This window comes from Citrus sinensis, chromosome 3 (genome assembly GCF_022201045.2).
Source record: "Citrus sinensis cultivar Valencia sweet orange chromosome 3, DVS_A1.0, whole genome shotgun sequence".
In the NCBI taxonomy this organism is placed as follows: Eukaryota; Viridiplantae; Streptophyta; class Magnoliopsida; order Sapindales; family Rutaceae; genus Citrus; species Citrus sinensis.
In genome coordinates, this window is record NC_068558.1 from 35,552,358 (window position 1) to 35,568,095 (window position 15,738).

General features: G+C 37.3%; 1 protein-coding gene across 1 annotated transcript in view; it reads left to right on the forward strand.

The window, feature by feature from the left end:
- Nucleotides 1-9,588, forward strand: part of LOC102619508 (wall-associated receptor kinase 3-like) — a 29,073-nt gene extending 19,485 nt beyond the window's left edge. The window contains exons 2-3 of the mRNA XM_052437229.1: nucleotides 7,701-8,712; nucleotides 8,873-9,588. Coding sequence (XP_052293189.1) covers nucleotides 7,701-8,712; nucleotides 8,873-9,249 — 1,389 coding nt within the window. The 3' untranslated portion in view covers nucleotides 9,250-9,588. The remainder of the gene's footprint in view (nucleotides 1-7,700; nucleotides 8,713-8,872) is intronic.
- The last annotated feature ends 6,150 nt before the right edge of the window (nucleotides 9,589-15,738 follow it).

Genomic DNA, 15,738 nt, shown 5'->3' on the forward strand with positions numbered 1-15,738 from the left:
CCGCCTAAAGCTGTAGGCTTTTAGCCTAGCCCTCCACATGAGGGCCTGAACAAGGGTTTAAGGAAAAAAAAAAAAGTCTAGGTCAAACCCAATCTTTTATTTTTTAAAAAATAAATTTATAAATTTGAATAATAAATTAAATTTTAAAAAATAGAAAAAGAAAAAAGAAGACTCAAATTTCTAATTCATAAATCAATAATGATTTACAAAAAATCTAAAATTATAATACTAAACCATTTTTTAAGCATTGATTAATTAAAAGGTTGCTTGAATAAAAGATTCTAGTATTAAAAAAAATACTCTTTAAGTTTTTATTTGTTTTATTTTCTTATTTACTATTTTATTTTAAAATATTTATTTTCTGTAATTTATTATTAGTTACAACAATTTATTGATTATCTATTCATTTAAGTTTATGATAATTTTAAAAATTTAAAAAAAAGCAGTAAAAGGCTAGTCCAAATCTAACCTAACCCTTACGCTTTTCCTTTTCAAGTCCAAGCTCAAACCCGCATTTTATAAACTTAATTAATAATGTTTTATGAGGGTCGTGCTCATTACATCTCCTGACTTAGTGTCATATTTTATCTTAAATAAAAAATTTCCCTCGAACCGTTGAGTTTGCTCACAAAAAAGGGAAAAAAAAACAGAAACAGAGAACCACATAACATTGAAGAGGCAGAGCAATCTGTTTGTACTAAAGAGATTAGAAGGAGAACAACGGCTGCAATAACAGAGATAGATACCCACTGACTATTGAAATAATCTTGTTTCAATATTGCCTTCCACCTATGCCAACGGTATCTGCTCTCCAGATCCTCAACAAGATCAGTATATTGAAAATTATAGCAGTCAACGAAGTTTCTTTGTACAAGGGGTTGTGAAAAAGAGTCGATACAGCATCATTGTCCCATTGCCAATTTTCACTAACTCGGTTTTGAACAAATTAACTCAAAATCCTTTGTCGTGTTGATGAAGTAAGTCATCATGGTAACAGGTTCACATATGAACCTGCTACCCCCACAATGGGATCTCTCAAAAGCTTGAGGATTTCTTAAGAAAATTTCTGTAGATCCGATGATTCTAAAAAATGAAATTTCCAGAATGCCTTTATTGAATGTGAATGTAATGTCAAATAGATTTTTTTCTTGAACCCAAACCGAGTTAGTGAAATCAGAGTCCCACCAATGATTGGCTGAACTAACGAATTATTTTTTAAAGGGTAATTTATCGTCAGCCCCCACATGTTTCAACAATTAGCACCACGCATCCACATGTTTCAACCATGTGCGCCGCGCACTCATTTCCGTTAAATAAACGGTTATTTACAACGGTGTAGGGATAAAAATGGAAAAAATATAATTGCCGAGAGTTTGAATTTGAAAACACTTTTACCCTTCAAAAACAATTTCAGTACAATACATATGTGGCATTAGATAAACATTACAAGCATAGGTAAAGCATGTGCAGTTGTGCATTGTAACGGCTATATATAGGCAGTGGGTGGCATCATTTACAGTTCCTTTGCAACGGCAACATAACGGCAAGAGGGTTCCACCAGTTATAAATATTTATATTGTGCAACCCTCCTTAACTTCACCATGACTGGCAAAACTCACTAGCATATTGATTCAAACAGCACTTGTTTGTTGTCGAGCTTTTGATCATTATTAAGCATAACACAAGCATTACTAGCTATTCAAGCAACAACATATTCAACACATACATTGGCAGAAGGATGTCTAGCTTCAGGGGTGCTTCAAGTTCATGAAAATCAAAACCTAATTCAGATAAGAATTTGATAAATGGGGGAATTTTCAAGTTCCACAACAAGGCATGCTATTGTAGAGTCAGGGCAGCAATCAAAATATCAGAATCCAAGCCAAATCCCAACCGATTATATTATAGTTGTCCTAATAATCCTGCATGCGGTTTCTTTATATGGTGGGCACCATCTAGAGAAGAGATTGCAGAATTTGCAAGTCAAATGAACCTATTTCAAGAGCAAGATATTTACAACAATGACAACAATATTATGAATCTTGACATGGCCGACTTTGATCACAAGATCATCAGAATTGAAACTCTACTTTCCGAATTGAAGAAGTACCAATTCGTGACAATGGTTATTTTAGTACTCGTTGCAGCTATCATATATTGTAACTCATGACATATGTATTCAAAATAGTAATGTAGATTCAGAAAATGTAGAAAAATTAAGTGTAACATCTGCTGAGATTCATTGTACTTAATAATATCAAATAGTTGATGGATTAATATACATTGGCAGCATTTGAAATGGTGTATTAATCCCCTATATGGTTACAAAGCAATGTATCCAACAAAAAACAAAAAAGACATTGTTGGTCTACCTACACATGAGTGTTAAATATACTTCGCCAACAACTTTCATAATGCCACAAACCCCTTATAACATAATCTAAAGCCTAGTTAAAATAAGATAGCCACTGTCTTTAGCATGCTTAGTGTGCAAGCACTAGATACATTTAAGCTCCATAAGTAAACTAACATGACATATCAAAATAAAACCAAGATAACTAACCAAAAAGTTCCTGTTTCCATTTCTTCAAATCATCAGTTGGTTTACTGTGGCATTCTGGAAGGTGTCAAAAAATAGTTTATTTACCTTCACTACTACTTACTGTTACTGCTGCCAATGTCTCCAATTCATTCCAACAATCACTACATTATGACAACAACATAATGTCAGTAATGTAGTCCTAACCCAGTAAGCTAACAGCTGTAAATTAATATTCATTTTAAAACCATTCATTTTAGAATTACTGCCTTACCATATAAGGTGGGAATGCTGGTCCCTTGCCCTTGTCAATATTCTTTAGTTCAGACCTTTTTAGACCATTGTGGTTTTCCCTTAAAGTTATACCACCAACTGCCATTATCTTCTTTCCTTGTACACCCAACCATGGAGCATCAGGCTGAACATTTGTTGGTAATCTTGAAATTATTTTCTTTGTACCTTAAGGCCCTTCATGATTCCCAATCTTGTTCTTTTTTGCTGGTGGCATCTGCACTTCTTGAAGTTCATGAACCTCAACCGTTACTCTCACTTGCTCATGTGCCTGCATGTGGCTAACATTGGACCCATTGTCTGGTGCACTGTCAAATATACTATTTGCCTTGCCTTGTAGTCCTAACATGTGATTTTTTCATTTAAATGTCATAATGTCCAACATTATATAGTTAACCTTAATAATATAAACAAATTTCAAGAGATAATGAACATTTAAATATTGAAAAATTAGTTAATAAATATTTAAATATCAACAAATCAACTACTTATGGATATCAACAACACAAACTTGAATAATTCCAAAATAATACCTCGGGTTGCTGACCCTATCCTTGTCATGTAGCTTTTAAGATTACTCTATGGACATACACAAGTGTACAAAATAAGGTTCAATATTACATAATGAAACTTCTAAAGGAAGAAACTGCACTAACCTTATAATGCCTTGTACTTTTATTTGCATTCAAATGATTAATTGGACAGCCTCTCTTGTTATGGACATACTCTTTGCAATACTTGGATTGCATCCTATATCTTCTCTTCTCTGCAGGAACCTCATCAGCTTCCCTTCTCCTATTCATTTTTGGCCTTCTAGAAGGCCTTTTTATCATTAGAGGAAAAATCTCATCACCTGCTGTTATTGGCCATGAAGACTTATCTGGAATGGGGTGGATCATTCCAGCATATGTGCTTAAATAACTCCCTCGCTTCAATAATGGACTAATAAACTGCCCGAGCTCCTTTCTACTATGTAAAATGCATGGCATTGCATGAATGCATGGAATACCACTTAGTTGCTAGTGGCCACAGTCACAGACATGATACTCTAGGTCAACTATATAAGTCTTGTGGTTGTGATATACTTCATACAGCCATTCACTAGCTCGAGCTACAGGGTTTGGACTCCCAATTTGCAGATTCTTCATCATCTTGTCGTAGATCTTCTTCGGAATGTCAGAATCCCAAGCCTCAGCCTTTTTCCTTCTGTTCACCATCCTCTTCATTAGCTTTGTCCTTATCCATTCAAGCATAATCAGCAATGGCACCTTTCTTTGAACCCCAAGCCATGCATTAAAAGATTATGTCATATTATTTGTGCAGTGGTCAGTCTCGCAGCTATTATCAAAAGCATGTCTTGACCAGAATTTTACTAGTAATCTTCTTAATGTCTTGTAAACACCCTCGTCTACCTTCATCCCTTCTGTTGCACGCCCTTGTAGCTGACCAAAAATAAGCTTTGAAGTTTGTATGTGGATGTTTTGCTTTCAAGTTTGCAAGAATGTGTCTTGCACAGAACCTAACATGAGCATTTTGGAACTCAAGAGCCAGAGCATTTTGGATGCCCTTCTGCCTGTCATACATGAATGTTAGTTGCCTTCTATCTTCAAAAAATGTTTTCAAATGGCACAGAAACCATGTCCAGGTACTGGTGTTTTCAACATTGCACACACAGACAACAATTTAAAAAATTCCAGTGTTAGCATCAACTGCTACTGCCGACAACAACACACCCTTGTAAGGACCTTTCAAATGGCAGACATCAATCCCAATAAAGGGTCTACAACCAGCTTTGAAACCATCTCTAACGGTTGGAAATGAGAGGATCACTCTATCAAAGTGAGTTCGAGATTGCTCCCCTGGAAACCTAATTACACTAACTAATGCCGAAGCCTATGGCATTTTGTGTAGTATCATCTGAGCATAAGTTCTAATGAGCCTGTAGCTTGACTCATGATTTAAATATGCTTTTCGCAAAGCGATTTTTTTTGCCCTATACACCTTAAACCTATTAACCTTACAACCATATATTCATCTAAGCTCATTTTGAATGAAATCAACTTTTGTCTCAAGGTGATCTATAAAGGTTTATCCATAGTTAGCAGCTATGAACTCAGTAGTGCATTCAGGATTGTCCAACTCTCGCGAGCATGTGTGTACATTATGAAGTCTCTTCAACAGGTAAACACCTCCAAATCTGATTCTTGCAGCATGCAAAAACCAAGGACAATTGTAGTATGCACAACCAACAGTTATTCGAGCCATTTCAAACTTATACCTATAGACCTTAAACTTGTTTTCAATAGCATATTGCCTGATTTCCCATGCAAGCTCTCTAAAGCTTCTAAAATACATCCCTACTCTAAATAATACAGGATTCCAACTTGGAATGTACATGTTTTCTCTAACAATTGCCTCCATTTTAGCCAAAACACCATCAACTTCATCATCAGACACAATGCCTAAATCATTATTATCACTTTCATAGTCAGAAAGCATACAATCCCTATCACTGCCATCAGAAAGCACAAAAGCCAATTGAGGCTCTGACACAGTCTTCGCAGCTAGATTAATGACATTAGGAGCATCTAATGGATGAGCTGGATCTTTATCACTATCAAGCAAGCTGAAAACACCATCCTCTGAGTCATATTTAGCAGCTGCTGCTGACTTGGAGTTGAGTATACCAGCCTGTTCAGATGAATCATTAAAAGGGTTGGAAGCATAAACAGGCTGTGATTCAGGATTTGAGTAAGTGGGGAAGATGCCATGTCATTTTGGTAAACGGGTGTAAAGGTAGCTTCAGATGTTTGTTCTATGTCTTTGTGCTCATTCAACAAAGGAGATAGGTTTGGAGATTGGGTAAAGGTTTGTGGGAACTGCTGAGATGGACTTTCTGGAGTGTAACATGAAGTTTTGTCACCATTGTTATCACTGACTTCATGCATATGCTCTGTATCACTGGTTTGAGTTGAGGTGACTTCTTGTGTTTATGTTGGAAATATTGCATGGTTTTGTGCAGGGGATCTGAAGTAAGTGTCCAAGAAATCCTCAAATAAATCAGAGTTTGCATCAAATTTGTTTTGAATCTTGGTTATAGTAAGGGATGGTGTTTTTTGTGAATTGGGTTGTGATTGAACAGAATCTGGTGTAACCAAACGTTTCATGATAGTGGTTGTGGCATTGATTGGAATTTCATCTTCTAATTTAGGTAAGAGTGTGTCATTGAATAATGTTTGAGTCAGTTCAGTTTGTTGAGTTATGTAGGGGTAATAAAATTGGGTCATTAAGGTTTAAAGTTGCTGGACTGTTGGTTTGTGGACTTGTAAATGAGTTAACTTCAAAAGGTTGGAATAACACTCTCTTTGCGGCATAGACATCGCTTTGGGGTATTTTGTCAAGGTAAAGCTGCATATAGTAAATAAGATGATGATTGTGCTCTTTTAGCTAAAAGGTGAGGTCTTTATCAGTATCAATTTGTGCTTCTTTACAGTCCCATGGTTGCCAAATACTCAAATTGAACTTCTCTTCAAATAACATCTTCCTTCCATACACTCTCACCATAACTTTGTTAATCACAGAAACTCTACTGAATTTGTCTCGATCAATAATACCAAGGTTATGTGTCTTATCCTTGTAAGTAAAAAAGATAGTGGTATCATCATCTTTATCCATGATTTCCTGTAACCACGATACCTACTTTATTATTATCAAGACCTTTAATTCGTGAAACAAACATAAATCTCAGTCAATATAAAACTTTTAACAAACTGTATACACAACATTAACACAGAAATCCTTGTTAATTTCATCGATTAAGGGCATTCACCCAACGAATTATCAACAACCATCTCAGCATTCTCCAAACAAGCAATGATCAATGACCAAAGAAAATTAAATAGAACCAATGCCACAACCATCCATAATAAAATCAAATCTAAAAATGCAATTGTACTGATTCAAATCACAAAATATAGCGATTGAAATTGACATGCAAATCAGTATACCTAACGAAAATTAAATAAAAAAGTGCTCTCACTCACCTTAACTCCTTCAAGGACGGGTGACTAGTTTAGCTCTGAAACCTCTGTTACATCAGTGCATTTTCTGAATTACGAAGCAAAAAAAATTATCTCCTTAATATATATAAGAGTGGTAGGTGATAATGGGTGGTTTTCCCGCCATTTGGTTCTCTTCATCTTGGATTTCCCTTCAATTTCCAGTAGCTGAGCTTCTTGTACAAGCAAGCTCAGTGACATGACGAAGGAATAGTAAAGCTACAAAGGTTGAAATGATTAGTTAAGATTTGATTCTGGAAACTAAATAATTTTTTTAAAATTTTCAGAGTAGTTATTTCCATTTTTACCCCTACACTGTTGCAAATAACTAGTTATTTAACGGAAATGGGTTTGCGGCGCACATGGTTGAAACATGTGGGTGTACGGCGCTAATTGTTGAAACATGTAGGGGCTGACGATAAATTACCCTTTTTTAAAAGAAAAAATAGAGGCAGAGAACCATTTCCCAGATGATGACTTATTCCTCTCTTTCACTTGTGGACTTTTGTGCGCGCGGTTGCGTCACATACCCACACCTAAGTCAATGAATCTTCTTCTCTTTGTTAAGTTACAACCGTTGCTTAATTTGCACAATTACTTGTTAATGCCCTCCGTATTTTCCATTTGAATTAGAAGCAAGAAGCCACCGGGACCGATCAACATTGGAAAATATGCCAAAGTTCACTCTCGATAATTCCTTTCGTTTCGGCAGCCGAAGGGAGACTGTCACTAACTTCCACTCTGAATCTATCGAGACGATACTAAAAAAGTTGACAAAAGATTGGCTGGCGCAGTTTGCACGCGGAGAGCAGATCCAGGCCAATCTGATTGGGTGGAAGAAGATGTTGGTGAAGATAAATGAGGTGCTAGCTGATGCGGTAGAGAAACAGATGAAGGAGGAGTCAGTGAAGAAGTGGCTCGGCAACCTTCGCGACTTGGCTTGCGATGTTGATTACTTGTTGGATGAGTTTCAAACGGAAGCTTTTCAGAGGATGTTACTGCAAGAAGATGTTGCTGATGCCGTGGATAAGTCCGATGCTCCTATGGCCATGTCAAAAGTAAAGGAGGTCAACGCTAGATTGCAAGATATTGCATCGCAGATAGAACTACTAGATTTGGGAAAAAAATCAGGTGGAAAGTCTTTAAATGTCCGTAGATTTATCTTGCCAAAACTAGCAGGAGGTAGAGATCCTGGCGCTGCAATCTATAGTAATCCAGGCTTAGATTTCTGGCATGCGCAATTCAAACTTTTTACCAAGTCAGAGCTGGTAAAAGCCACAAAAAATTATGATAAAAGGCACCTTCTTGGTGAAGGTGGTTTTGGCTTTGTTTACAAAGGTGTCTTACCTGACAATACCCTGGTTGCAGTAAAGAAGCCCAAAATGGTAGATAAGATTCTGATAAATGAGGTATTTCAGCACAAAATGAGAATTATTTCACAAATAAACCATAAGAATGTGGTCAAGATATTAGGGGTATGTCTGGAAACCAAAGTGCCTCTACTGGTTTATGAATTTGTTCCCAACGGAACTCTGTTTCAACATGTCCGTTATCAGAGTTCACAAGTTTTAAAAACTTGGAAAACTTGTCTGAGGATCGCGGCCGAAACTGCTTCAGCTCTTGACTATTTGCATTCTTTAGGAAGCCCTCCCATCATTCACGGAGACGTAAAGTCCGCCAACATACTCTTGGACGACAATTATACGGCAAAAGTGGCTGATTTTGCGTCTTCAGTGTTGATTTCGTCACATGATCAAACTGCGACGACAACAAAGGAAATCGAGACCGTTGGTTGGTTAGATCCAGAGTACCTTTTTTGGACAGGTAATTCTTTTTCTTCCCACGAAATTTGTCTTTTTCATTGATAGCCTCATGGCGTGTCCAATTTTTTTCCTCTATGTAGACAATATATGAACCTTAGATCTTTTCTGCCATCCAAAATTTTTTTTAACAATTAAGCTAATTAGCAGCCAACTAATGACAGGTGAATTGACAGAGAAGAGTGATGTGTATAGCTTTGGGGTTGTCCTTGTGGAATTGTTAACCGGCAAGCACCCTCGCTCTTACGTGGCATTGGCATCCAATGAAATGACTAGGATGGTTCCATATTTTCCATATCCGATTGAAAATAATAGTTTGCGTCAGATTCTTAACTTTCAGGTTGCTGATGAAAATGAAATGGAGGAGATAGAAATTGTTGCTAAGCTTGCCAGTAAATGCTTAAGAACTAGTGGCACCGAAAGGCCAACAATGAGGCAAGTTTCTGAGCAGCTTGACAGTTTGAGAAGGTTGCATGAAAATTTTTGGGCACAGAAAAACAGTGAAGAGACAGAGCAATTATTAGGTGAATCATCAACATAAGTGACGGGTGTGATTTCCCAACTGGACACTGGTGTCATATGATTTTGAGAACTATTACAGTATGTGATAGGACCACTACTGTCCACCAGAAGCTTATCATGTTCAGTAGCTTACTGTCTTGCTTCTTTGGAAAAAATAGCATCAGGTTGGTGTGAGAAGTTTACAAAGCCAAGATACCATGAAGCAATGGAAAGATGATTGCTATTGAGAAGATTGTCATGCCGCCGAAGGATGCGGCAGAGTAGATTGAAGAAGATGGTAAGCTACTGAACATGATAATGATGCAAATTCAGTCTGAGATTAAAACTGCGGGTCAAATTAGGCACAGGAATATTCATCCTTTGCAGGCTCATATAACCAGGCCTGACTCAAGGTCTTGAACGTTCTGCCTTTTATTTGTATACGAATTCATGAAGAATGGAAGTGGACAAAGTGGCATTTGCTCAGTCCAAAGTGAAAGTGAACAATATATTACCAAGTCTAGATTGTTGGGGCGTTACTTGTGAGGAACAATGTATGCTCTCTGATTGAGCGGTACAATTATTATGATCCCCATCTTGAGTTTACTTTTTAAGTTTGTACAATTATGTGGTTCACGACATTGTTTAGAAACTAGAAACTATTTCTGAAATGTGGCATATTTTCTATTTCAACATACAATGGTCATGTTAATTTCTGAAAACACATCCTTACAACTCAACAAAGGATGGTCAATTGCAAAACGTAAGCATTTTATTTATTTTCCATGTATAGCAAAAGCAACTCAATTCGATAAGCATATTCTAACACATTGTGACGTGGAAAGGGCAAGTGACATCAAGAGAGGAATTGGAGGCTAGAAATCGAAAAGCAGAAAAGTATATTGAAGGGAGACCGGGAGTGGGACTAACCTCCCCTAAAGGATTCATTTATGCTATCCGGCCCACTTAGAGCCCATTACCCAAAACCCATTGCATCAGTATTACGGCAAACCCAATGTTAAGAATAGTTTGTTATTGTTAGTTATGGTTGCTGACGTGTAAGATGAGCTGGTAAAATGTTAGTTATGCTGTGCTGTAAGTTTGTTAGCAATCAGCTGATGCATGTATTAGTTAAGCACAGCTCACATATAAATCATCTTGTAACGATCATAACAATACATTGAGTATTACGTTTTCTCTCTCTCTTTCCCTGAAGTCTTTGTTATTTTCTCTTCATTTTCTCAGATACCAAACACTTTTCTGGTATCTTAACTTGGTATCAGAGCTACCGATCTTCAATCTCATGGCATCTTCAAGCATAAACTCAAGTATAAATACTACGGTTTCATCATTTACTCTTACTTCTCCAATCAAACTCGATCGATCAAACTATATGATCTGGAAGTCTCAAATTCTTTCATTTGTTCGTGCCAATGGTCTTGAAGATTTACTCGATGGATCAAAAACCAGTCCAGATCAATTCCTTCAAAGTGAGACTGAAAGTGCTTCTGGTGATGCTGAGCTGAATCCAGCATATACCACATGGAAACGAAAGGATCAGTTGCTGCTGAGCTGGTTGATGTCATCTATCAGCATTGAGATATTGAGTCTTGTGGTAAACTCTGAAACTTCATTAGAACTTTGGACTAGTTTGGAACGACAGTTTGGATCTGAAACCTCTGCTAAGAAGGTTCATCTGAAAATAATGCTCAATAATCTTAGAAAAGGATCAATGACAGTAACTGAATTTTTTGGCAAGCTAAAAACAATTACTGATGAGTTAGCCATTGCTGGTAACCCAATAAGTTCTCTAGATTTTCTTACTCACCTAATTTCTGGATTAGGTCAGCCTTACTATCCTGTTGTAGTTTATCTTGAAGCAAATCTTGCTAAGATTTCTATCAATGAAGCATATTCTATGTTGTTATCTCACGAAGCTAGATTAGAAGCAAATCAGCTAAGTGCAAGCAAGGAAGCTAAGCTGAACTATGCTGCTAACATTGCTCAAACTGGATTTGGAACTAATAATAATAATAATCAGAAACCAGGTGGTCAGTTCAATAACAATTAGACTGGTGGTTAATTCAATAACAATTGGAACAAGAATGGTGGTTTTAGAGGTGGATATGCTGGAGGCAGAGGTGGTTATGGTAGAAACTTTCCACAAGGACAAGGAAGAGGAAACTGGAATGGTGGCTGGAATGGTTCATTTGGAAACTTTCCACAAGGAGGCAGAGGAAGTAATTACAATGGCAATCCTGGCCAGACTGGAGGATTTAATGGTGGTTTTGCAAATGGCAAAGGTGCTTTGGATCAGGCTGCTACTAATGTTACTTGCCAGATTTGTTTTAAACCAAGGTACACTGCAGCTGAATGCAGGAACAGATTCAACAAGGACTATGTTCCTTTTAACAATCCATATCAGAATCCACCAAGGGCTGCTTTTCTTGCAACCTCTGAGGGAGCAATAGCTGACCAAGGATGGTACATTGATAGTGGTGCAACGCATCACATCACCAACAATTTACAGAACCTGCAAATTGGAAATGAATACTCAGGTAATCAGTTGCTTCTTGTTGGAAATGGTAAGGGCTTGCATATTTCACATATTGGCTATGCATGCTTTCAAACATCATGCAGTGCAGTTTTACACTTAAGAAATACTTTATGTGTGCCTAAACTTACCAAAAATCTCATAAGTGTTTCAAAATTACTTGAAGATAACACTGATATAACCATTGAGTTTGTTGCCAATATGTGTTTCATAAAGGACAAGAGGAAGGAATAGCATCTGGCTCAAAGGATTGCTAAGAAAGGACTGTACCTATTGCTGTCAAAGAATGACTTTGTTTCTAACTCCAGTTGTCTTACCTATGCATCTAGCTCTATGATTTCTGTTTTAAATAATCCAGCTTGTAAAACTTCTGATACAGCTGCAAATAATGTCTGTAATTCACAGTTTCAAGTGAACTCAACCAAATTAGCAAACTTGTTTCATCAAAAATTTGGTCATCCCAACAAACATGTGTTGAAATCTATTTTGTCTTCTCTTTCTGTTGATTACTCATATATTTCAGCACCTGATTTTTGTGATGCTTGTCAGTATGGTAAAGCTCATCAAATGTCATTTTACTCATCTGGAATCAAAACTAAAGTTCCTTTAGAGCTTATACACACTGACCTTTGGGGTCCAGTACCCTTACCATCTCTACATGGCTATAGATACTACATTAGCTTTGTGGATGACTATAGTAGATATTGTTGGATTTTTCCTTTGACACTCAAATCAGAAGTTCTAGACACCTTCAAATATTTCAAAACCTTAGTTGAAAAACAGTTTGGATATACTCTGAAATCATTACAGTCTGATTGGGGGGTGAGTATAGAAGTTTCCAAAGCTTTCTTGAAGAAGAAGAGATAAAGTTTAGACATAGCTGTCCACACACACATCATCAAAATGGTGTGGTGGAAAGAAAACATAGACACTTGGTTGAAACAGGGCTTACCCTTCTTGGTCAGGCAAAAATGCCTCTATCTTTTTGGTGGGAATCATTCTACACAGCCTCTTTTCTTATAAATAGATTACCAACCCCTGTTTTAAACAACATTTCACCCTTCACCAAACTTCATGGCAGACAACCTGACTATCAGTTCCTAAAATTATTTGGTTGCGCATTCTATCATTTCCTCAGACCTTATAGCAAGCATAAGTTCAATTGCCACACACAAAAGTGTCTCATGATTGGCTATAGCCCAATACACAAAGGCTATAAGTGTCTTACTTCTACTGGGAAGATCTATATTGCTCGGCATGTTAGGTTTAATGAGTCTGAGTTTCCTTTTTCTGAACTCTTTCCTTCTCACAAACCTGTTCAAAATGTGTCGGTCACTCAGCAGAATTCCACACCTCTTACATTTGTCCCTTCCACAACAGTCATTCAAGATGGTAACAGTGTACAACCTTATTTTAGTTCACTTGTTCCAGATGCAGGACCTGCTTCTAGTGCTTCTTCTCCAAATCAGTACATTACAGCTTCTCATCTACCCTCACCAGTACAGCATCCAACAACAGCATCACCTCCTGAACAATCATCTCAGTTTGCACAATAGTCTTTATTAGCTCAAACTGGTCACCCTATGGTAACTAGGTCTAAAGCTGGCATATTCAAACCTAAAACCTATTTGGCAGTCACTCAAAACCTTGAACCACAATCTGTCAAGGCAGCCTTAATAGATATTAAGTGGAGAGAGGCAATAAAAGTAGAGTTTGATGCCTTACAAAACAACAAAACCTGGACTCTAGTTCCCAAAGAACAGGCTGGCAAGATTGTTGGAAATAAGTGGGTGTTCAGAGTGAAATATAATCCTGATGGCAGTATCAGCAAATACAAAGCAAGGTTGGTTGCAAAAGGCTTTCATCAAACCCAAGGGGTGGACTTCTTTGAGACTTTCAGTCCTGTGGTTAAGCCCTGCACTATCAGAATTATATTGAGCATTGCTGTTATGAACCATTGGTCAATCAGGCAACTTGATGTTAATAATGCATTTCTAAATGGCATCCTTACTGAAGAGGTTTTCATGCACCAGCCTGAAGGATTTCTGCACCCTCAATATCCTTCACATGTATGCAAGTTAACCAAGGCCCTGTATGAACTTAAACAGGCTCCAAGAGCCTGGTATGACAGGTTGAAATCATCTCTGCAACACTGGGGTTTTCACACTTCCAGATCAGACACCTCACTATGTTTTCAGCATAAGGCAGGTGACATTGTGGTGGTGCTCATTTATGTGGATGACATACTAATCACTGGCTCTGATAATAAGCTTGTTGAGGAAGTTATTGTTCGATTGGGATCTGAATTTGCTTTAAAAGATCTAGGAGATTTTAACTATTTTCTTGGTCTTGAAGTAACACCATCAGCTGCTGGGATGCATCTTTCTCAGACCAAGTATATAGGTGATTTACTCAAGAAAGCTCAGATGATTGATAGCAAAGGATGTCAAACTCCCATGAGTTCAAGTGACAAACTAGTCAAAGACAGGAGCAGCTTTTGAGAATCCTTCACTGTATAGGAGTCTGATTGGTTCCTTACAGTATATTACTCTAACAAGACCTGAAATTGCATTCACAGTGAATAAACTAAGTCAATTCCTTGCTGCCCCAACTGTCATTCATTGGCAAGCATGTAAAAGACTCTTGAGATATTTGCAGAGCACAGCAGACTTTGGCTTACAATTTTTCAGTACTGGAAAACTTACTCTTACAGCATTTTCAGATGCAGACTGGGGATCAGACTTGGATGACAGAAAGTCTGTTAGTGGATATTGCATTTACTTAGGTGACAATCTAGTTTCTTGGTCCTCCAAGAAACAACAAATAGTTTCAAGAAGTTCAGCTGAATCAGAATATCGAGCTTTAGCATTAGCAGTATCTGAAGTGCTTTGGATATCATATGTGCTTAAAGAATTGAAGATGTCACCATTACAAGTTCCAGCTCTTCATTGTGATAATAAGAGTGCTGAAGCCCTGGCCAATAATCCCAAGTATCACTCACGCACTAAGCATATTGAGCTGGACTTGCATTTTGTTCGTGATCACATAGCTCGTAATGAAGTTCACATCAGTCATGTTTCAAGTTGTGATCAGGTGGCAGATGTTCTTACCAAACCCTTAGCCTTTGATCAGTTCAATTATCTTAGGTCCAAGCTCAATGTCCTTCCAAGACCTTGAGCTTGAGAGGGGATGTTAAGAATAGTTCGTTATTGTTAGTTATGGTTGCTGACGTGTAAGATGAGCTGGCAAAATGTTAGTTATGTTGTGCTGTAAGTTTGTTAGCAATCAGCTGATGCATGTATTAGCTAAGCACAGCTCACATATAAATCATCTTGTAACGATCATAACAATACATTGAGTATTACGTTTCTCTCTATCTCTCCCTGAAGTCTCTGTTATTTTCTCTTCATTTTCTCAGATACCAAACACTTTTCTGGTATCTTAACTCCCAACAAGCGACAACAAAGATAAATGGTAAGAGAATAAGGCTTGAAGTACAGTGAAGCAACAGGGAAGTAAACTTTAAAAAAAAAGTAAATAAGACAATACGACAAAATCGTGTTGATCCTACATGATAACGTTATTCCTTTCTTTTCCTAGTGGATATTTGTTCGCACGATCTCAGTTTATATGAAGGAAACTCGTGTAGGCAATTCTTGTCTAGGTGAGATGGTTGGACCAATCACTTAGTTAATACAATAAATAAGTGTTATTATAAGATTAGCTTGAATTTACAGTGAGACTCACTTACTAAATGACAAAATGTGAATGGCTGGCTTACCATCCTAATAAGGAGATTGACCAACACAAATATTTCTCCAGTTGTCTTTAGGTGGTGGACGGTCCTGACCCCAGACAAGCAAGCCGTCGTACGCTCACACCTAAATCAGTCAATCAATCTTCTTTTCTTTTACTAGCTGCTGCTCACTACTCTACACAATTACTAATTAAAGTTCTCCATTTTCCCTTTGAATC